Source organism: Amblyraja radiata, chromosome 4 (genome assembly GCF_010909765.2).
Source record: "Amblyraja radiata isolate CabotCenter1 chromosome 4, sAmbRad1.1.pri, whole genome shotgun sequence".
Taxonomy (NCBI): domain Eukaryota; kingdom Metazoa; phylum Chordata; class Chondrichthyes; order Rajiformes; family Rajidae; genus Amblyraja; species Amblyraja radiata.
This window is the reverse complement of record NC_045959.1, coordinates 90,986,277-91,010,838: the sequence shown is the minus strand read 5'-3', so window position 1 is coordinate 91,010,838 and position 24,562 is coordinate 90,986,277. Positions and strand designations below refer to the sequence as shown.

Here is a 24,562-nt window from a genome sequence, read left to right as displayed (position 1 = left end):
ATTAAGTGGTCTGAAAGCAACAACTTCATTTTCAGAACTTGTGACAGGAAGCAGTATGGTTATCTAGACACTTTGCATAATAAAATTAATTTGCACTTCAGGGTTTGTGCCACCTGTACAAACAAGTCTTAATGTGACTATTGAGGATAGCTTCTGCATTGAATAAAGGTAGGCCATGGGCCGAGGAGCTTTATTCTGCAGTTTTGTGACCCAAGTCACCAAACTACATGAAATTTTCACATATTGTGTAAAAACAATTATATAAATCACCCCTGAAACTCGATATGAAGAAGACTTGCTCATTTTTATTAAATTAGAGAAAAACTGGAAAATAATCGGGAATTTTTTACTCCAATCAAAGCACGTTTAACATTGATTTGTCTGCCAGTTGGCCAATCACGCACTTTGCTTCAGGCTAGCACACAAAATGGCTAAGGGGGCTTCACAGATGCCTGTTTTACTGGAGATTCAGATGTGTTGTTCTGTGGAATACATGTCGTGGAAACTTGCAACAGGTTAATTGTATTTAGTAAGAAAAGCATTAAAAAGGCTGAAGAATGTGCTGCTAAGTGGATGGAAGTGCAAGAAAGCCTTGAAAGCAAAGTCGCTGCAGAAGTGCTCCAACACAAAGAAGGCACCCATGAATCAACTCTAACTGAAAGGTAAGATCTAAAGTCTGAATTTATGAAAATCTATCTGTATGGACTTTAATTAATTCAATTGCACCCTTTTTTATCAACTTAGGCCACAGTTTGTCCTGCTAATTACAACAGAGTTCTAAACTCTGAATGTTTCAATTTATGGGAAAGAATATGTACAGAGACAATTAACATGAGACTGCCATCAAGATGAGAGAATGTGTTGAGAATGCATCATAGATGTGTTCCTGGTCAGAATGTGAAATTACGGGGACTAATGCGACAAATAATATTGATGAATTTTAAGCGGGGCCTAGATTAGCAGGTGAGGAGATAGAACATAGAACATAGAACATAGAAATTAGGTGCAGGAGTAGGCCATTCGGCCCTTCGAGCCTGCACCGCCATTCAATATGATCATGGCTGATCATCCAACTCAGTATCCCGTACCTGCCTTCTCTCCATACCCTCTGATCCCCTTAGCCACAAGGGCCACATCTAGCTCCCTCTTAAATATAGCCAATGAACTGGCCTCGACTACCCTCTGTGGCAGGGAGTTCCAGAGATTCACCACTCTCTGTGTGAAAAAAGTTCTCATCTCGGTTTTAAAGGATTTCCCACTTATCCTTAAGCTGTGACCCCTTGTCCTGGACTTCCCCAACATCGGGAGCAATCTTCCTGCATCTAGCCTGTCCAACCCCTTAAGAATTTTGTAAGTTTCCATAAGATCCCCTCTCAATCTCCTAAATTCTAGAGAGTATAAACCAAGTCTATCCAGTCTTTCTTCATAAGACAGTCCTGACATCCCAGGAATCAGTCTGGTGAACCTTCTCTGCACTCCCTCTATGGCAATAATGTCCTTCCTCAGATTTGGAGACCAAAACTGTACGCAATACTCCAGGTGTGGTCTCACCAAGACCCTGTACAACTGCAGTAGAACCTCCCTGCTCCTATACTCAAATCCTTTTGCTATGAAAGCTAACATACCATTCGCTTTCTTCACTGCCTGCTGCACCTGCATGCCCACTTTCAATGACTGGTGTACCATGGCACCCAGGTCTCGCTGCATCTCCTCTTTTCCTAGTCGGCCACCATTTAGATAATAAATGGGTTATGCTGATACTTAGACAGAGAAGGCTGGAAGTAGACACAACTGAAACATGACATTGGCAATGGACTTCGTAGGGCTCAATGGCCTGTTTCTCTTGTACTTATTCAATGCACAAATCCCTCATTCCTTTCTGGCGAGGTCTCTTTCTATTTACACATTATATCTGTCTATTTTCTTTCAAAGTGGCACCATTACATTTGTTCTTCTGTCTGTTCTACAATGTTTCCTCTAACACAGCAGGTTACTGGTAAACACTTGTAAAACTTCCCATCGCTAAATAATTCTAACAATTCTGCGGTTGTCAAGTCACTGTAGGAGTATGTCACAGGTCAATCATGTCAGCCTCAAAGTAGTAATATATAGATGGGGTGCATAATTTTAAAGAGTGGCTCATTCTTTCAATTCAGCCAATTACAAGGGAGTCTATTGAATGATAAAAGTTACCTTCAGGTACAACCGTCTTCTAAGGATGCATTTACTGTGAATTCCACCCGCCAGCTGTTAATCACTGTATACAAGCCAGAACATTCAGCACCTTGCTAAAACCACAGTCGTGTTGAGGCTCTGTGCTGTGAACCAGCATTAACCAAAGATAGATTCCAGATGTTTTCTGACATTAAACGCATGCTTGCTCACTGCAGCACCTGCTGTGCAGGCTTGCTGTGGCCAGATTGACTGAATGCAAACTGGAGTCCTAGTCATGCCCTTGACTGACAGCTCCGATAACAGATCTCTGCCGAGTAAACTCAATGTAGTTAAGATGCTGTTGCAGCCCTACAACTCAGATCAGCACCTTAAGTCTGTAGCTCCCTGATTTTGAATGCTTTGCAACAACTCCTGTTCGAAAGCAAAGCATGAGACGAGCAACGGATGAACAGCTTACCCATATTAATAACGCAAGTGCAGAATATGGGTATTATGACAAGGTAAAAAGGACAACTCTGGTACCACAGCAGTTGTAAGACCAGGTTAGACACAAATTTGCAAAGTTATGTTTAAAACACCCAATCATTGACAGTAATTGGAAGTGAGTGGTACATAAAAAATGAAGAGGATAAAGAACACCCTTGTAGCTATAATTCACAATCATTTCCCTGGGTTTTATAATGAGGCCGTGACTGACCAAGCCAGCTCCTGTCTGCATTCCCTTTTCTTACCTGTGGGACCTGTCAGTGTTGCAGTCAGCCTGTGAGGAATTCGGGGAGGGACTTTCAGTGCTGCACGCACCTGGTAATATCTGGAGGACAGAAAAGGAAAGGTTAGAGAATCCTGCTGCTTTGGCAGCATTGTCAATGGCTTGAGTGAGAAGCCTGTTTAGGGAATTTCAGCAGGGCATGTTTCTCCTTGATCTTGTTTAGAAACATAGGAAATAGGTGCAGGAGTAAGCCATTCGGCCCTTCGTGCAACATGATCATGGCTAATCACCCAAACTTAATACCTCGTTCCTGCTTTTTCCCCATATCCCTTGATTCCGTTAGCCCCAAGAGCTAAATCTAATTCTCTCTTGAAAACATCCAGTGAATTGGCCTCCACTGCCTTCTGTGGCAGAGAATTCTACAGATTTACAACTCTGACTGACTCACATTTAAAAAAGTGCGTATCCATTTTCTAAAGTATGTATAACCTGTTCTGGTATCCAGTGGAAGTCCCAATCAGCAAGATATCAGACCAGGCACTCTGTCACAATGCACCATACTGCTTATGTGTTGGTCTCAACACCATGGGCATACATTGCTTACTTGCCAATTAAAGCTAAATTAAAGTCTTGTGACCCTTAACCTTCATTTTTGAACTCTCGATAAAACAAAGTGCAATTCATGTAGGAAATAGTGAATCGTGCGCAAGTTCATGTCCCCATAAGTACACCATTTGATTTGATATGTTGTAAATCCACAGCCTTCACCACCTAATCATTTAAAATGTATTAATTATCTAATTGCCTGCAACCATGAGTATGGATTAACCCTGTTACTGCCATCTTCACTGTACAGAAGTCGACTGCTTCATGCAATTCCGCATGTGAATAATGCACAGCCACCTGCTTAAACGCACGGGCCAGGTATTAATGCTCCTCACAGTGATGAAACCGCAACAATCATTTCCTCAAGCATCAATTTTGCAGTTTATTTACTTTGGTAATTTGCTTTGTGCACTAGATATACTTCAAGCATAAAGGAAAAATTAAATCTTCAAACATGTATACTTCCTTCCTTTGACTATGAAATGAAGCTTTATGGCCCTGTTCAATCCACCTTCATCTTGATAATTAAACTGCATAGAAGAGTAAAATTCAAATAAATCGTATCTCATCCAGCCAACAAAAGTCCAATTGTTATGGACTCACGACCGTAAGATTAGTGCTTGGAAATTCAAGGCAGAACAAACAATGCTACACTGTTTACAGTTCGGACCTGCAATCCTGTACCCAGAAGGATATTCAAGAGAAGCTCAGAAGTTGTATTGGGAATGAAGATTACATATTTGATTTACTATCTACACTGAACTAACTGCTTTCAGTGAGAACAATTGGATGCAAACTTAACTGGAGAGAGTTAAATAAAAACTAGTTTGTATCCTACACTCAATCAGTGATATCTGCTACAGACTGCACACTGGGTGAGAAATGGCAGGTGTTTGACCTGAATGCTCTGCAAAATAAATACTTGCCTTAAATGTGGAGAATAGATACAGCCACTTGGCAATAATCCATGTTATTCCTGAAATTTATTCTGCTGCAGTGTGAATTATTTGCTCCGTCCCCTCAATGTTCGATTTAGAGTTAGATTTAGCTCTTAGGGCTAAAGGGCCTGTCCCACTTTCACGACCTAATTCACAACCTTTTTTACTCGTGGACATTTTTCATCATGCTAGAAAAAACGCCCCGACCTACTTGATGCCACGAGTACCTACGACTAGCATCACGGCCTGAAAACGACCTACCTACGACCTCCTATGACCTTGTGATGACCCTGCTGGGAGTATGAGTCAAGGGCAAACTCGGCAGAGGTCGTGAATTAGGTCATGAAAGTGAGACAGGCCCTTAAGGGAATCAAGGGATATGGGGGGAAAAGCCAGACTAGGGTACTGATTTTGGATGATCAGCCATGATCATATTAAATGGTGGTGCTGACTCGAAGGGCCGAATGGCCTACTCCTGCACCTATTTTCTATGTTCTATGTGAGATATTCAAATTCAGATATCCCAGCAACTTTGAGATAAGAAAATTGGCTCAGCCCCAGAAGTCACCCTTGTTCAAGCCAAGGCAGTGACCATACTGCCACTCATCCATCCCATCTCCAATCTGTTTGATTCCCTGAAGCCCCCAGATGAATATCCACCACAGTCTCCAATCATGCTTCCAATCTTCAGTAACCAACTCCTTGATCAAAAAGGACTCCCACCACCCCATTTTCCAGCTGCTTAATTGGTCACTGACCTGACTCCTTGTCTGGATACTGATCATTATCCAACTCTGTTCCACCAACCATGGATGCTTACCATATGGTCAGTACAGTTTGCCCCCTTGTCTACCTAATCTCAGAGCACAACAAGATTTATGAACATCGATTCTTCCACCTCTTAGACAGTGTCACATTTGACCAAGACATTTGTTTTTCTTTCAGCAGTACTCAAGATCCAAGTTGCTAATGAAAGCAGCATATCAGTGAATTGTCGATGATATACACCCATTAGAAACTTGGAGATGTTGGGTCTCATTCCTGATAGACACTCTTCGGAGGCTTTGCTTTGAGCAAATACTCCTAATTCTTGTTCTTTGCCTCCACAATGACATGGCTCATAAGTACAAGATGGTTACGGTGCTGACCATGACCATCAGGTGTGGGTGGTTAGACTCTCTGTCCTGAAAGTGACGTGCCACATCTCACGGCTGAATATCTCCTTGGTTTTGTTGCATGCATGCATAGAGCTGCAGATGGAACCGAACATTTTACAATCATTATCAAACCTCTTTAAGTCTAATTTTTGTTGGAAGGATGCTAGATGATGCAACAACTTAGCCCCACCATTTTTGGCTAAAGAACGGCTACAATGATTGGATGAATTCCTCCTGACTATTTGCCAAATATACTAACATTGTGTCTTCTGAAATTTGGACATTTTGTTCTTTGTTGGACAAATCCATATATTTCATGAATAAATATCAATTGTTTCAAATTCACCTTCTCCATTTTAAACATTAACTATTTCCTCATGAACAGTGCCATTAATCAAGTTTCCATCTATTTGTTCATTTTAACCTACGTCTTTCTCATGAATTTTTTTTCAATGTCACTTTCAGAACTTTTTCTTGAGTCTCGTTATCGAGCACTTTCTGAAAATTTACATTGTAACTTTCTGAAAATTTACAAATTTACACTAAACCAATTTGTAGACTGGAGGCATAAAAGATTGCAGATGCTGGAATCATGAGCAAATAAACAAACTCCTGGAAGAAATCAGCCAGCCAGGCAGCAACTGTAGAGGGAAATGGACAAACAATAATTCTTCAAAATGAATAAGGGTCCCAACCTAAAATGTCAAACATCCATATTCCTCTCCAGATGCTGCCTGCTTGTTTGATTTCCACTGGTACATTGTTTTATACTAATTGCTATATTGTTACTGCTTCAAAAGACCTCATTTTAATTTGCCAAAGGCAGCTTGGCTTTGAATATAGACAATAGACAATAGTTCCAAACTGGAGGATGAGACAGACGTTCGGCAGCTGTGGAAGGGCCTGAATGCAATCACCTCCTACAAGGCGAAACCAGGAGGCAGCTCGGATGTCGGCGAAACATCACCCCCTGACGAGCTCAATGCGTTTTACGCACGCTTTGATAGGGAGAATACTGATGTTCCTTACCGAGCCCCCATTCGCTGTGATGGTATTTCAGTCTCAGTCACAGAGGCCGACATCAGGAAATCCTTCAGAGGGGTGAACCCTTGAAAAGCGCCTGGACCTGATGGTATACCCGGTCGTGTTCTAAAAACCTGTGTGGACCAACTGGCTGGAGTTTTTACAGACATTTTGAACCTCTCACTTCTGAGGTCTGAGGTCCCTACCTGCTTTAAAAGGGCATCAATTATACCAGTGCCCAAGAAGAGCAAGGTGACGTGCCTCAATGACTATCGACCAGTGGCACCAACGCCTGTGGTGATGAAGTGCTTTGAGAGGTTGATCATGGCGCAAATCAACTCCTACCTCGACAAAAACCTGGACCCACTGCAGTTCTCTTACCGCCACAACAGATCAACGGTGGATGCGATCTCTCTGGCCCTCCACTCCGCTCTGGACCACTTGAACAACAAAAACTCATATGTCAGGCTGTTATTCATTGATTACAGCTTGGCATTTAACACAATCATCCCCTCCAAGCTGGTTACCAAACTCGCAGAACTGGGTCTCTGCGCATCCCTCTGCAATTGGATCCTCGACTTCCTCATTCACAGACCACAGTCTGTTCGTATTGGTGGAAATGTGTCAGCCGCGATAACAATCAGCACGGGAGCACCTCAAGGCTGCGTGCTCAGCCCCCTGCTGTACTCACTCTATACTCATGACTGCATAGCCGGTCATAGTGCGAACTCCATCATCAAGTTCGCTGACGACACCACTGTTGTTGGACGTATGATTGATGGGGATGAGTCAGAGTTCTGGTTCCCTCAACATCCTCATCCTCCTCGACCTGAGCGCAGCCTTCGATACAGTGAACCATAACATCCTGCTCACCAGACTCAAAGACCTCGGCATTGAAGGCTCTGCACTCAGCTGGCTCCGTTCCTACCTTTCCAACAGATCCCACTTCATCTCTCTCCACAACCACACCTCTGCTACAGCCGCAGTCACTCAAGGCGTTCCCCAAGGCTCCGTACTCGGCCCCCTCCTCTTCATCATCTACATCCTCCCCCTTGGTCAGATACTCTGCCACTTCAATCTGGACTTCCACTGTTACGCTGATGACACCCAGATTTACCTTGGCACCAAATCCCCCCACAACCCCTCCCCCCTCTCCCATATCAACTCCTGTTTGTCAGCTATAAAAACCTGGATGCAACATAATTTCCTCAAACTCAACAGCGATAAGATAGAATTCCTCCTCATAGTCTCCAAAGCCACACTCAGCAAAATCAATAACCCCACTCTCACCATCGACGGCACCACTGTCTCCCCATCTCCCCAGGCCCGCAACCTTGGCATGATCATTGATTCCACCCTCTCCCTTGAGCCTCACATCCGCCATGTCATTAAAACCTCCTTCTTTCATCTCCGCAACATCGCCAAACTCAGACCCTCTCTCACACCGCCTGCTGCTGAAAGACTCATCCATGCCTTCATCTCCTCCCAACTGGACTATTGCAACTCACTTCTCCTTGGCATCAGCTCCACCTACATCAACCGTCTCCAACTGGTCCAGAACGCAGCCGCCCGACTCATCACCCACACCAAATCGTGGCATCACATCACTCCAGTCCTCAAAAAACTTCACTGGCTTCCCATCTCCCACCGGATCACCTACAAAATCCTGGTCCTCACCTACAAAGCCCTCCACCATCTGGCCCCCCCCATATCTCACTGACCTCCTCTCCCCCTACCAACCCTCACGGTCCCTCAGATCCACATCAGCCGGTCTCCTCTCCATCCACAAGTCCAACCTCCGCAGTTTTGGGGACAGAGCCTTCTCCAGGGCAGCTCCCAGGCTCTGGAACTCCCTCCCCCAACTGATCCGCAATTCCTTGTCCCTCACCATCTTCCAGTCCCGCCTCAAGACCCATCTCTTCACCTCTGCCTATCCTTAGCCCCACATCCCCGTCCCTTTTCATCTGTGCATTAATTGCCTCATACTGTGTTTTGTATTGAATTCTGTCTTTACTTTGTGTACTAGTCATGTCTCTACTATTTACTTCATTCCCCTTACATGTTTTTCCTCTACATGTTCAATTTTTGTAAGGTGTCCTTGAGACTATTGAAAGGCGCCCATAAATAAAATTTATTATTATTATTATTAGAAGAGAGATCGAGCGACTGTCCATATGGTGCCAGCACAATAACCTGGCCCTCAACACCAGCAAAACCAAGGAACTGATTGTGGACTTTGGAAGGAGTAGGATAGGGACCCACAGTCCTGTTTATATCAATGGGTCGATGGTTGAAAGGGTCAAGAGCTTCAAATTCCTGGGCGTGCACATCTCTGAAGACCTTTCCTGGTTCGAGAACACTGATGCTATTATTAAGAAAGCACATCAGAGCCTCTACTTCCTGAGAAGATTACGGAGAGTCGGTTTGTCAAGGAGGACTCTCTCTAACTTCTACAGGTGCACAGTAGAGAGCATGCTGACCGATGGCACCGTGGCTTGGTTCGGCAACTTGAGCGCCCTGGAGAGGAAAAGACTACAAAAAGTAGTAAACACTGCCCAGTCCATCATCGGCTCTGACCTCCCTTCCATCAAGGGGATCGATCGCAGTCGCTGCCTCAAAAAGACTGGCAGTATCATCAAGGACCCACAACATCCTGGCCACACACTCATCTCCCCGCTACCTTCAGGTAGAAGGTACAGGAGCCTGAAGACTGCAACGACCAGGTTCAGGAATAGCTACTTCCCCACAGCCATCGGGTTATTAAACTTGGCTCGGACAAAACTCTGAACATTAAAAACCCATTATCTGTTATCTGCACTTTATCAGTTTATTTATTCAAGTGTGTATATATTTATACAATGGTATATGGACACACTGATCTGTTCTGTAGTCATGGTTATGTTCTGTTGTGCTGAAGCAAAGCAAAAATGTCATTGTCCTATCAGGGACACATGACAATAAACTCTCTTGAATCTTGAATCTTGAGTGATGAACAAGGACCCCCAGATCTCTTTGTACTTCCCCTTTCCCCAACTTGACACCATTCAGATAGTAATCTGCCTTCCTGTTTTTGCCACCACAGTGGATAACCTCACATTTATCCACATTAAACTGCATCTGCCATGCATCTGCCCACTCATCCAACCTGTCCAAGTCACCCTGCATCCTCATAGCATCCTCCTCATCCATTTTCCTTGTCACATCCTCAAAAAATTCCAGAAGATTAGTTAAGCATGATTTCCCTTTCATAAATCCATGATGGCTTGGGCTAATCCTTTCACTGCTATCCAAATGCCCCATTATCACCTCTTTAATAATTGACTCCAGCATCTTTCCCACCACCGAAGTCAGGCTAACTGTAATTCCCCGTTTTCTCTCTCGCTCCTTTCTTGAAAAGTGGGATAACATTAGCTATCCTCCAATCCACAAGAATAGCTTGTGCCAACAAAACTTTATTGTCTCTGTTGGTCCATGTACTATAGGGGAAGGATACAATCGTATAATGGACCTTAACTTATTGATCGGAGACCCCTTCAATAGCACATGGTTTGTCACCTCAGTGAAGCCCTTTTCCGCCTATAAGATGCATCTTTGTTAGAAAACCGCTCTGGGGCTAGTAAACATAGAAACATAGAAACATAGAAATTAGGTGCAGGAGTAGGCCATTCGGCCCTTCGAGTCTGCACCGCCATTCAATATGATCATGGCTGATCATCCAACTCAGTATCCCGTACCTGCCTTCTCTCCATACCCTCTGATCCCCTTAGCCACCAGGGCCATATCTAACTCCCTCTTAAATATAGCCAATGAACTGGCCTCGACTACCCTCTGTGGCAGGGAGTTCCAGAGATTCACCACTCTCTGTGTGAAAAAAGTTCTTCTCATCTCGGTTTTAAAGGATTTCCCCCTTATCCTTAAGCTGTGACCCCTTGTCCTGGACTTCCCCAACATAGGGAGCAATCTTCCTGCATCTAGCCTGTCCAACCCCTTAAGAATTTTGTAAGTTTCTATAAGATCCCCTCTCAATCTCCTAAATTCTAGAGAGTATAAACCAAGTCTATCCAGTCTTTCTTCATAAGACAGTCCTGACATCCCAGGAATCAGTCTGGTGAACCTTCTCTGCACTCCCTCTATGGCAATAATGTCCTTCCTCAGATTTGGAGACCAAAACTGTACGCAATACTCCAGGTGTGGTCTCACCAAGACCCTGTACAACTGCAGCAGAACCTCCCTGCTCCTATACTCAAATCCTTTTGCTATGAAAGCTAACATACCATTCGCTTTCTTCACTGCCTGCTGCACCTGCATGCCCACTTTCAATGAATGGTGTACCATGACACCCAGGTCTCGCTGCATCTCCCCTTTTCCTAGTCGGCCACCATTTAGATAATAGTCTGCTTTCCTGTTTTTGCCACCAAAATGGATAACCTCACATTTATCCACATTATACTGCATCTGCCAAACATTTGCCCACTCACCCAGCCTATCCAAGTCACCTTGCAGTCTCCTAGCATCCTCCTCACAGCTAACACTGCCCCCCAGCTTAGTGTCATCCGCAAACTTGGAGATATTGCCTTCAATTCCCTCATCCAGATCATTAATATATATTGTAAATAGCTGGGGTCCCAGCACTGAGCCTTGCGGTACCCCACTAGTCACTGCCTGCCATTGTGAAAAGGACCCGTTTACTCCTACTCTTTGCTTCCTGTTTGCCAGCCAGTTCTATATACTGAACCCTCAATGCCGTGTGCTTTAAGTTTGTAAACTAATCTCTTATGTGGGACCTTGTCGAAAGCCTTCTGGAAGTCCAGATACACCACATCCACTGGTTCTCCCCTATCCACGCTACTAGTTACATCCTCGAAAAATTCTATAAGATTCGTCAGACATGATTTACCTTTTGTAAATCCATGCTGACTTTGTCCAATGATTTCACCACTTTCCAAATGTGCTGCTATCCCATCTTTAATAACTGACTCTAGCAGTTTCCGCACTACCGATGTTAGACTAACTGGTCTGTAATTCCCCGTTTTCTCTCTCCCTCCCTTCTTAAAAAGTGGGGTTACGTTTGCTACCCGCCAATCCTCAGGAACTACTCCAGAATCTAAAGAGTTTTGAAAGATTATTACTAATGCATCCACTATTTCTGGAGCTACTTCCTTAAGTACTCTGGGATGCAGCCTATCTGGCCCTGGGGATTTATCGGCCTTTAATCCATTCAATTTACCCAACACCACTTCCCGGCTAACCTGGATTTCACTCAATTCCTCCAACTCCTTTGACCCGCGGTCCCCTGCTATTTCCGGCAGATTATTTATGTCTTCCTTAGTGAAGACGGAACCAAAGTAGTTATTCAATTGGTCCACCATATCCTTGTTCCCCATGATCAACTCACCTGTTTCTGACTGCAAGGGACCTACATTTGTTTTAACTAATCTCTTTCTTTTCACATATCTATAAAAACTTTTGCAGTCAGTTTTTATGTTCCCTGCCAGTTTTCTTTCATAATCTATTTTTCCTTTCCTAATTAAGCCCTTTGTCCTCCTCTGCTGGTCTCTGAATTTCTCCCAGTCCTCCGGTATGCTGCTTTTTCTGGCTAATTTGTACGCATCATCCTTCGCTTTGATACTATCCCTGATTTCTCTTGTTATCCACGGATGCACTACCTTCCCTGATTTATTCTTTTGCCAAACTGGGATGAACAATTTTTGTAGTTCATCCATGCAGTCTTTAAATGTCTTCCATTGCATATCCACCGTCAACCCTTTTAGAATTAATTGCCAGTCAATCTTGGCCAATTCACGTCTCATACCCTCAAAGTTACCTTTCTTTAAGTTCAGAACCATTGTTTCTGAATTAACAATGTCACTCTCCATCCTAATGAAGAACTCAACCATATTATGGTCACTCTTGCCCAAGGGGGCACGTACAACAAGACTGCTAACTAACCCTTCCTCATTACTCAATACCCAGTCTAAAATAGCCTGCTCTCTCGTTGGTTCCTCTACATGTTGATTTAGATAACTATCCCGCATACATTCCAAAAAATCCTCTTCCTCAGCACCCCTGCCAATTTTATTCACCCATTCTATATGTAGATTGAAGTCACCCATTATAACGGTTTTGCCTTTGTCGCACGCATTTCTAATTTCCTGTTTGATACCATCTCCAACTTCACTACTACTGTTAGGTGGCCTGTACACAACACTCACAACCGTGTTTTCTGCCCCTTAGTGTTTCGCAGCTCTACCCATACCGATTCCACAACCTGCAAACTAATGTCCTTCCTTTCCATTGCGTTAATCTCCTCTCTAATCAGCAACGCTACCCCACCTCCTTTTCCTTTCTCTCTATCCCTCCTGAATATTGAATATCCTTGGATGTTCAGCTCCCAGCCTTGCTCACCCTGGAGCCATGTCTCCGTGATCCCAACTATATCATAGTCATTAATAGCTATCTGCACATTCAACTCATCCACCTTATTACGAATGCTCCTTGCATTGAGACACAAAGCCTTCAGGCTTGTTTTTACAACACTCTTACCCCTTATACAATTTTGTTGAAAAGTGGCCCTTTTTGATTTTTTGCCCTGGATTTTCCGGCCTGCCACTTTTACTTTTCACCTTGCTACCTATTGCTTCTACCCTCATTTTACACCCCTCTGTCTCTACGCTCACACATTTAAGAAACCCTTTCCCTTTAACTCCATCCTCCACTAGCCCATTCGACACCCCACCCCCCTTATTCAGTTTAAAACCACCCGTGTAGCAGTGGCAAACCTGCCTGCCAGAATGCTGGTCCCACACCTGTTAAGATGCAATCCGTCCCTTTTGTACAGTTCCCCCTTACCCCAAAACAGATCCCAGTGATCTAAGAATCTAAATCCCTGCCCCGTGCACCAGTTCCTCAGCCACACGTTCAGGTCCCGTATCTCCCTGTTCCTGCTCTCGCCAGCACGAGGAACTGGAAGCAAACCGGAGATAACAACCCTGGAGGTCCTGCTTTTCAGCATTTTTCCGAGCTCTCTAAAGTCACGCTGCAGAATATTCATCCCCTTCTTTCTGACATCGTTTGTGCCGACATGCACTACCACTTCCGGAGTAAGTGTAATAGTAAAGGCATGGCAGGCTATTCAAGCTCTGACCGCCGAAATGGTGGCAATACGAATGGTCGCCTTGCAGAATCACATGGGCCTGGATTTCCTGTTAGCCGAAAAAGGGGGGACGTGTGCCATCATAGGGAGAGAATGCTGCCTCTACGTACCGGATGTCGGTGAAAACATTACGGACTTGGTCGCCCACATGAGACAACAGATTAAGGCCTTGAATAAAGTTGGCAAACAGTTGCACGATGAAGCCACGGAGGGCGCGCAGTGGAATTGGTGGTCTTGGGGGTTCAGAGTTATGGGGCATACTATTATGCAATGGCTGGTGACTGGGCTTGGTTTAGTAGTTGTTAGCATAATATTCTGAATTGCGTGCTTCCCTATTGCCATGTGAGAAGTGCCCAGAGGGTGGAGGGGTGGTATTGAACCTGCAAGTCGTATGTAACAGTATATGAGGACCGAATGTCTCGCGGTTAGGGGTGAATAGGGTTAATGTGAGGTGAAGTGATATTTAAAACACCACTTTGCATGCTTAGGCTGATTCAAATAAGCACTGCCCAGGCCATCACAGGCTCTGACCTCCCCACCATCGAAGGGATCTATCGTAGCCGCTGCCTCAAACTGGAACGTCCAGGTTCAGGAACAGCTTCTTCCCAACAGCCATCAGGCTATTAAACACTACAACCTCATAAGCTATGAACTACAATAGACTATTATCATTATTATTATTATTATTATTGCACTATTATTGTTTGTTCTTTTTTTTCTGAGTTTTTGTTATATTATTTATTATGATTACATTTTATGTTGTGCTGCAGCAAGTAAGAATGTCATAGTTCTTTCTGGGACATATGACAATAAAACACTCTTGACTCTGGACAACTAAATCATGAGGCGCCTACGAGGTCACTAAGATAAGCTTTATTTTCCCAGAGACATCAGAGACTAGCTCTGATAGAACACATAACATTCCATTATGGTACTAAGGAGGATAGTTAGTTTGAAACATAATCACCTCACATTCTTAGAGATAACATTATTATACTGAACTTTTGATATTATTGTTTGTATACTCAGTAACATGTAGTTAAATGGCCGCTAATGTAGGATAATGGCTCCAAGGGGTGGAATGTTCTGTAAGGGTCAAACAGACCATCTTAGCTAAAATTGAGTTGCCAGCTAAATTAGCAGCACATCATTCCAAACCCTTCGAAATAAAGTAGATATTTTCGAAGACGCTCCCAAACAAGATGTTCCTAAACAAGTCTGAGCAAAACACCGCAAAAGTTGGGCTGACCACCTCAAGTAGATACTACAACCCAAGTAGTGCAGAAACAGTTTGTACAACAGGCCAAGTGTGGCACGGCCTGATTCAATGGGTTAATGATTGGCTCACGGGAGGCACAGTCTGAATGGACGAGAGACGCCATAAAGGACCGTGTTGGGCCCCCTTGCAGAGCAGGAGAGAACCCCACCCACAGACGGTGTCAGAAACGGTGCCAGGAGATTGACAACAGGTCACTAGCTGGTGGCGCACTTGGATGTGTACTCGGGGTTTGCAAGTGCGTGCACGGACACGTGAGTCTATGTGTCATATTATGTCGTGTAATAAAATACTTTGTGGTACAAATTCTGTTGCCTCAATCCGGTGATTTATCAAACACAATTTAGAGCATTGTGTTCAGTTCTGGGCACCATGTTATAGGAAAGTTGGAGTCAAGCTGGAAAGGGTAAAGAGAAGATTTACTATGATGTTACTAGAACTTGAGGGTCTGAGCTTTTGGGAGTGGTTGAGCAGACAAGGACTATTCCTTGGAGAGCAGTAGGATGTGGGGTGATCTTATACGAGGTGTATAAAATCAGGAGAGGAATAGATAGGGTAGACACAGTCTCTTGCCCAGAGTAAGCGAATCAAGGACAAGAGGACATAGGTTTAAGGTGAAGAGGAAAAGATTTAATAGGAATCTGAGGCGTATCTTTTTCACACAGAGGGCGGTGAAATCTAGGCTAGTTTTAATGTTATTATTATTAAACTTCAAACTGAATCTGTTAAATAGAGTGGGCAGGAATATATAGGAAACAATCAGAAGGGAACGTGGCACCCAACTGTGACCCCACACTGACATTATAACAGAACAGAAGCACTGAACTGTGCTTGCCCAAAGCAGTAAAGAGAACCTGCAGTTCCAGAACTGTTTACTTACTATTGGAAGCTTTGCACAGTCGAGCCAAGCAATGACGGATGTAAGCAAAAATGAAGGTGGCACAGTGGCTCAGCCGGCGGAGCTGCTGTCTCGCAGCATCAGAGACACGGTCCGATTCCGAACCTCGGGTGCTATCCATCTGTCAAGTTTGCACATTCTCCCTGTGACCGCGTGGGCTTCCTCCAAGTGTTCTGGTTTCCTCCAACATCCCAAAGACATGCAGGTTTGTAGGTTAATCGGGTTCTGTAAATTGCCCCTGGTGTGTAGCAGGGTGCATGACAAAGTGCGATAACATAGAACTAGTGTGAACGGGAGATCGATGGTTGGCATGAACTCGGTGGACCGAAAGGCCTGCTTCTATGCTGTATCTCCAAACTAAACTAACCAAAAAAGGGTAAATATATTGACATTTAAGCAGGAGTTTCCAGACAACAGCAAAAAAATTAAGTAGGATAGGATTTATATTTAGCAACATAATCTGACAGCAGGGCTTAGTTTGTTGAAACCCTTTCTCCCACCCTTAATTGGACACTCTTACTTTTGCTAAAATATGGTGCCGAACCACAAGCATTATTAAGCATGTCATCCAAATTGTGTCAAGAAAAGGGCAAATAAAAAAGTTAAAAATGTTAAAACTCAACAACTATTTTCACCAGAAGTAGCAAGTAACAAGTTCTTAACGAGCAGAAAGAAATTGTTGGTTCTGCACCATACAGGAGGAAGATACAAAGTACTTCAGCACCAACTGGTCATTTGTCCTGCACAATCATCGATAGTCAAATCCTTCAAGCTATTCCAGAGTGGAAGGTATCATGGGCATTTTTGTTTCTTGACTTCCTCACTCTTACTACTTCAAAGATGTTAGGGCTAGAATTAACACTCCAACTGGCTGCTCTGACTTTGGCCAACAGTCTCAGTACACTCTACTGCAATCTAAACTATTTAATTAATTATAGAGAGATAAGACATCGATTTAGTATTTAAGAAAATGGGAAATTAAACTGATTAGAAGCTTTATGTCTAAAGTGATGAAGTAATGCAGTTTAAAAGCAATTTATCGTTATTCTGCATCCTAATATCTTAAAGTCTGTATGTGAAATATTATTTTATTTTCTTCAGGAATGTTCATTTACGGTAATTGTTTTTCTGTCTTGGAAGGAAGTGCTGAGAGTGATTATTTAGGTGCACTTTGATGGTCCTAGAATGAACAGTATAAATAAAATTGCCAGGATTCGAGGCCCTGAGCTTCAGGGAGAGGTTGGGCAGGCTGGCTAGATGTGAAGCATTTCTCCTTATGTCTATTCCTTGAGTCCTGCCAACATTCTCGTAAAACAAGGTTAGGCTAGTGAAGAATCATCTCTTTAATTGAGAGTGATGGGCCATCTTATCTAATTTAATTCATTCAGTCAGTTCCCCTATTTTTATTCTCCCCACATTTTCAGCAAGACTTCCCTGCTTTTATAGACACAAAATACTGGAGTAACTTAGCGGGACAGGCAGCATCTCTGGAGAGAAAGAATGGGTGTGAAGAAGGGTTTCAACCAGAAACATAACTCATTCCTTCTCTCCAGAGATGCTGCCTGTCCCGCTGTTACTCCAGCATTTCGTGTCCATCTTCGATTTTAACCAGCATCTGCAGTTCCTTCCTGCACATTCTCTGCTTTTTAGCTTCAAGTCTCTCATGAGGTCTAGAAGAGAAACGGGACTAGCCCAGAATGCCAACTTGCTCAGAATAGACACATTTTGCTCAAAGGCATGTTTTCACGCTGACTAGCTCTGTAACTTTAATTATTTATGTCTTATTAACCTCCTTCTCACCCGGCCCAGACACGGTCAATGACATGTGCACTCACAGCTCCAGATCCCTCCATCTCTGCACTCCTTTTAGAACAGTAATATGTATTCTATATTCTCTTCATTCATTCTTCCAACAAAATAACATCACCTCACATTTCTCTACTATAAAATTAATGTGCACCCATCTGCCCATTCTAGCACCCTGTTCATAACCTGCTGCAATTTATCAACAGCTTCTTCACACAATTATTCCAAATTGTGCGTTATCTGCAAACGCTGGTTAATAGCAAAAATAGACACAAAGTGCTGGAGTAACTCAGTGGGTCTGGAGAAAAAGGATGGGTGACATTTCAGGTCGGAACCCTTCCTCATATATTTTTCTCCAGAGATGCTGCCTGACCTGCTGAGTTATTCCAGCATATTGTGTCTATCACCACAACTTTGCATTGTGTGTTAAGCCAACTTTGTTACAATTGCTATCGAAGTCCCGTTTATGCCATGTATTCAACTTTATCGATTAGTCTGTTTGCAACACTTTTTTGCTGAACCTCACCATCGATTTAAAGGCTGGTCTCCCATGGACAACTTTACCCACAACACACTGGGAAGAAAACAGCTTGTTAACTAATCTGGATCAACCAACATAATATCTGACACACTATTGTACCTTCTGTCAACCTAATTGCCATTTCAAACTCAGGACTGTTCCTGCATAAAATCAATCAGTCATTATCTTGCACCACTGATGGATAGCAGCAGGTCGAGATAATATAATAATGTATGAGCTCTAATGATTTGCTTTTGGAAGATGAGAAATGTCAAGCTGTAAATGAAAATCAATCAAGGATGATAATTTTAATGACCAAAATGTTTTAATAAGATTCATTCATTTAAAATTGGAATAGCAGCAACACAGGCCAAACAGAATATTATTTTTTCACTTGCAGAAATCTATCAGTCGAGGTGTTTTTGTGGTAACATTTAAACTCATCAGTGGAGTCCAGAACAGTCTGATTGGTAGCAACCAGATAAACAAGGACGTTCTCCTTAACCCCCCCCCCCCCCCCCCCCCCCCCAACTCCCCGATGCTGCTCCACCTGCTGAGTTCCACCAGCAGGCTTGTTACTACTTAGTTTGACTTAATTGAAAAAGATCCTGAATACAGTTGCTGTCTGTACGGAGTTCATATGTTCTCCCGATGACCTGCGTGGATTTTCTCCGGGTGCTCTGGTTTCCTCCTACAATCCAAAGATGTACAGGTTTGTGGGTTAATTGGCTTTGGTGAAATTATAAATTGCCCCTGGTGTGTGTAGGATAATGCTAGTGTGCAGGGATCAATGGTTGATGCTGACTCAGTGGGCTGAATTGCCTACTTCCGCGCTGTATCTCTAAACTAACCTAAACATAGGAGCAGAATTAGGCAAATCTGCCCATAGAGCCTACTGCACCATTTAATCATGGTTAATCCGATCTTTCCACCTCAACATCATTCTCCTGCCTTCTCCCTGTAAATGTTGACACCCTAGCTAATCAAGAAGCTATCAATCTCCACTTAAAAAATACCCAAAGACCTGGCCTCCACAGATGCATGTGGTAATGAATTCCACAGATTCATCACCCTCAGGCTAGAGAAATTACTTCTTATTTCTTTCTAAAGATATATTATTTTATTGAAGATGGTTTGTGTTTGTAAGCCTAGTAAACTGGGAGAAGAGAATCTACCATATTAAAGTAATATCCCATATGCTACAGTGGGGACAAGGATGAATATTGTTACTAAAGTAAATAACAATTGTAAGACAGAAGAGGCTGTAGCAACTGGTGGAATCTGGGAGCTGTTGACGAGAGTGCGGGGAGATAAATTAAAATGGGATTAGTGTAAATGGTGGTTGATAGCCAGTGTGGACTGAATGGGCTGAGGAACCCGTTTCTGTATTCCATCTCTTTATGACTTTATAGCAGAGCAGATTCAAACGGAGCACTCTGGCAGAACGTGATCATTCAACTGAGCTTCATAGTTTTTCATTAAGCCTGTGCAGAATTTAGAAGGATGAGAAGGCATCTTATTGAAACATATAAGATTATTAAGGGTTTGGACACGTTAAAGTCAGGAAACATGTTCCCGATGTTGGGGGAGTCCAGAACCAGGGGCCACAGTTTAAGAATAAGGAGCAAGCCATTTAGAAAGGAGTTGTGAGTCTGTGGAATTCTCTGCCTCAGAAGGTGGTGGAGGCTGGTTCTCTGGATGCTTTCAAGAGAGAGCTATCTTGACTCCACTCTTAAAGATAGCGGAGTCAAGGGATATGGGGAGAAGGCAGGAACGGGGTACTGATTGTGGACGATCAGCCATGATCACATTGAATGGCGTTGCTGGCTCGAAAGGCCAAAAGGCCTACTGCTGCGTCTATTGTCCATTGCCCATAATCCATGCATAAACTTGGCAGAAATGCCAAATCATACACTGAACATAAACAAATTGATGGTCATGATAAAACAAAAGCATAAAAAAACTAAAAGAAGTGAGGTTAGCCATGTTCAGAGACAGGGGCAGCTCTGAGGAGGTAGGTGCAGGGTGGACCTTTCGAAGCCTCATCCACACAGCTGTTCCATGGTCACAACCATCCTGAACGGGCATACAGTGCCCTCTATAATGTTTGGGACAAGGACCCATCATTTATTTATTTGCCTCTGTACTCCACAATTTTAGATTTGTAATAGAAAATAAAATCACAATTGGTTAAAGTGCACATTGTCAGATTTTATTAAAGGGTATTTTTACACATTTTGGTTTCTCCATGTAAAAATTACCGCAGTGTTTATACATAGTGCCCCCATTTCAGGGCACCATAATGTTTGGAACACATGGCTTATCGGGTGTTTGTAATTGCTCAGGTGTGTGTAATTGCCTCTTTAATACAGGTATGAATGAATGAATTAATGTTTATTGGCCAAGTATTCACATACAAGGAATTTGTCTTGGTGCTCCACCCGCAGCGGAGAGCTCTCAGCACCTAATCTTTTCTCCAGTCTTTCTATCACCTTTGGAAACTTTTACTGCTGTTTATCAACATGAGGACCAAAGTTGTGCCAATGAAAGTCAAAGAAGCCATTATGAGACTGAGAAACAAGAAAAAAACTGTTAGAGACATCAGCCAAACCTTAGTCTTACCAAAATCAACTGTTTGGAACATCATTAATGTTTCCAAAGACACAGGACAAAATGTTAAAAAATCCAAAGTGCCAAATGTCAACTTGCTCCCGGTGCTGATAGGAGCCTTATGCACTCACCTATGCTCCTCCGATGTTGAGAAAGGCTAGGCGGACACGTCACTGGGATTATCAAGTGAGCACCTACTTTCATCAACGTTTCGCTGGACCCACGACGTCTCCAGTAGGCTCAGCGGTGCATCTGTCTAGCCGGTTATTTGGGAGTCTTTCCTCTTCAGCCAGAGCCACTGACTACTCTGCTTTGCCATCCGTGATGTTTCTTTGATGGCCTGGAGTAGGGCTTGTCCGCTGATCCCCAGGTCCTTCATCAGTCTTAAGGTAGATGTTGCCACGAATCCTCGACATCCAACTTCTACCGGGCAGATCTTAGCTCTCCAGCCCCGCTGTTCTGCCTCCGCTGCAAGCTCTGTATATCGCAGTTTCTTTCTTTCAAAGGCATCCTGCACAGCATCCTCCCAAGGGACTGTGAGCTCCACAAAATACACCATGCGCTGAGAGTTCGACCAGAGCACAAGATCAGGCCTCAAGATGGTGATGGCTATCCCTGATGGAACTGTAAGCGGTTGGTCCACATCCACCAGCATCTGCCCAATCCCGGGCTGCCTCCAGCTGTCCAAACCTGGTCCTTGGTGGAATTTTCCATTGCCTTTGACCCCCCCCCCCCCGAACACAGGCAATTGTCTTAACTGGGTTGGTTGTTCTGGGCGGCAGGGCATTCATTGTTGGTTATTCTCCTGCTTTCCAGAGTCGCTGCCAGGCATTTGAGCACTTGATTATGTCTCCAGGTGTACCGTCCTTGGCAGAGGCTTACTTTACACCCAGCGAGGATGTGCCTAAGTGTGGCTGGTGTTGAACACAGGGGGCATGATGGATCTTTGCCCAGCCATTGGTTGAGATTTTTTGGGCTAGGAAGGACATCATAGGTTGCCCGAATGAGGAAACTTATCCTGCTCGCCTCCATCTCCCTCATGTCCTTCCAGCTGATCTTCCTCTTTTCCACACTCTCCCATCTCATCCACTGGCCCTGTTTAGCTTGCGACACAGCTTTGACACACTTACTCAACTCCTCCTGTCGGCGGACTTCGGCCGCGACCAACTTCCGGTGCTCCAGTGATGATGCCTTGTTCCAGCAAGGTCGCTTTCCGCCAAGCCCCAAGCCACTTCTTCCGTGTTGGATTTGCCCTATCATGTCGCCTTGGTGGAGAGCAGATTTTGCCTGCTGTGTCGCATTCTTAGCCGTTCACTTCTTTCCTGTTGCCAAGGTTGGAGCAGCAGCTCGGATAACAGTGTCCCTTGATTCTGCCAAGGTCATCTCTAGTCTGACTTTAGTGCACTGGAACTCTGTGAGGCTAGAGAGAGGCAGCTGGAGTACCCCCTGACCATACAGGCCTACGCTGCTCATTGTTCTTTCCATCTTCTCGACTCCTGTGAGGGTGATGTCATACATGGTTAGTGGCCACATAAGGCAAGGTAATAACCCAAACTGCACGCACCAGATTTTCAGCTTTCCAGGCAGCATGGATCGGTCGATGTTCGCCAGAACTTTGATGACTTCTTGCCTAAACTCGTTAGCCTGATCAGTGTCCTTCAGTTTATTATACCATCTTCCCAGACTTTTGATTGGCTTCTCTGACACCGTTGGGATAGGTTATTGATCAATGAAGAACCTTTGATCTGTCAGTTTGCCTGTGATTATAAAAATGCTTCTTGATTTGGATGGCTTGAATTTCATTCTGACCCCAGTGATGTTCTCTTGAAGCTTCCCTAAAAGGCGCCTGGTGCAAGGTGCTGTTGTTGTTATGATTGTCATGTCATCCATGTAGGCCCTGATGGGTGGTAGACAGATTCCAGATTTCAGCCGCTCACCACCCACTACCCACTTGGAGGCCCTTATGATGACTTCCATAGCCATTGTAAAAATCAATGGGGAGATGGTACACCCCGCCATAATGCCAATCTCCATGCAGTGCCATGTGGTCGTGAAGTCAGGCGTGGTGAAACAGAGCTGCAGATCTTGAAAATAAGCCTTGACAAGGCTTGCGATAGCCTCTGGTATCCTGAAGAAGTCAAAGGATGCCCAGAGGAAACAGTGAGGGACAGTTCCGAATGCGTTGGCAAGGTCAAGGAAAATGACATGCAGATCTCTCTTCTCTTTTCTTGCAGTCTGGATTTGGTGCCAAATCATGCTGGTATGTTCGAGACATCCAGAGAACCCTGGGATGCCTGCTTTTTGGACTGTTGTATCCACAAGGTTGTTTCTCCCTAAATAGCGGGTCATCCTCTGAGCTATGATGCTGAAGAAAGTCTTACCCTCTACATTGAGGAGACTGATAGGGCGGAATTGGCTGATATCTGTGGATTCCTTCTCTTTTGGAATCAGGATTCCTCCTGCCCTGCACCATGCTTTGGGTATGACTCTCTTCTCTCAAGCCACTCTCATTAGCCTCCACAGGAAGCGAAGAACATCAGGAGCACCCTTGTAGAGTCGATACAGAACCCCATTTGGCCCTGGGGCTGAAGATGCTCTTGCCCGCTTTACTGTCTGTTCCACTTCCCTCCACTTTGGAGGACTAATGTCCACCTTGTGCTCTGGTTGTTCAATTGGTGGAATGTCCGATGGAATAGCTGTCTTCTGGTATCTCTTGCCATCCCCATGCATTCTTTCCAGATGCTCGTCCAGCTCCTGCCTTGATGTTTTAAGGTTTCCTCCCTTTTCTTTGATGAAAAGTGATTTTATGAACATATAGGGGTCCTTGAAGAAGCGTGATCTCATTCGTTCTTTCTTTTTTCGTGATTTCCGCAGGTACTCTGCTCGTCTCAGGGTTGCTAAACGGTTTTTGATGTTTCCCTGGAGAATGTTGATGCCCCCTTCTCACTATCAGATGCCTTCCTCCACTGCTTCTTGAGCTGCCTTCTCTCCCAGATTAGGCATTCCATCTCCTTTTGCCGTCTGGACTTGCTTTCAAAAGCTGGTGCCTTTTCCTTTTTCTCCCTTATTCCATATGGTTCTGCTCCATAGCCATAGATGACGTCCCCCATGTTATCAAGCTTTCTTTCAACTGTACCCCTTACACCCTGTAAGATACGGGTCAGGTCTGCATTTATGGTCTCCCATTCTTTCTTCTCAGAGGCTCCAGGCCATTTCACGCGAGGTTTTCTTCCGCTGATCTTTTTGGTTTTCTTGGCTGGATGGGCTCCATATCTTCCTCTGCATGCGTAACTGTGCTTGTGTTTCCTTCATCAGGGGGACTGATCCCCTGCGAACTTTGGTGAGACACCAGTCGCTGGACTTCATTCAACTGACTTGATTTGAATTCTCAGGAAGTACTTATCAATGCGAGGTCCCAGTTTTCCCACTCTCAAGCACCCTTTCTTTCCTTGATGTATTTTCAAGCCCTTTGAAGATGTTATTTTTATCCAGCCACAGGAGCAGACCTGAAGCCTCTTCTCGGATGCTCATTGTGCGATTGGTTCTTGTTGAGTGCATGTATTTATCATGGTCTTTTCCGTTCCTAGGTCTATGGCCGTATTATCCGTCAATGAGTCAAAGTAATACCACAAAGCTTGTCCATTATGTACAAGGCCCAAGTGAGAGAAGCAATAGGCTGCATTTGGAGTGC

The 24,562-nt window shown here is 44.1% G+C and overlaps 1 protein-coding gene across 1 annotated transcript in view; it reads right to left on the bottom strand.

Annotated features, from left to right (window-relative positions):
- fam135b (family with sequence similarity 135 member B) overlaps positions 1-24,562 on the bottom strand; it is a 423,599-nt gene that overhangs the window by 272,898 nt on the left and 126,139 nt on the right. Inside the window, exon 3 of the mRNA XM_033019952.1 lies at positions 2,907-2,986. Coding sequence (XP_032875843.1) covers positions 2,907-2,986 — 80 coding nt within the window. The remainder of the gene's footprint in view (positions 1-2,906; positions 2,987-24,562) is intronic.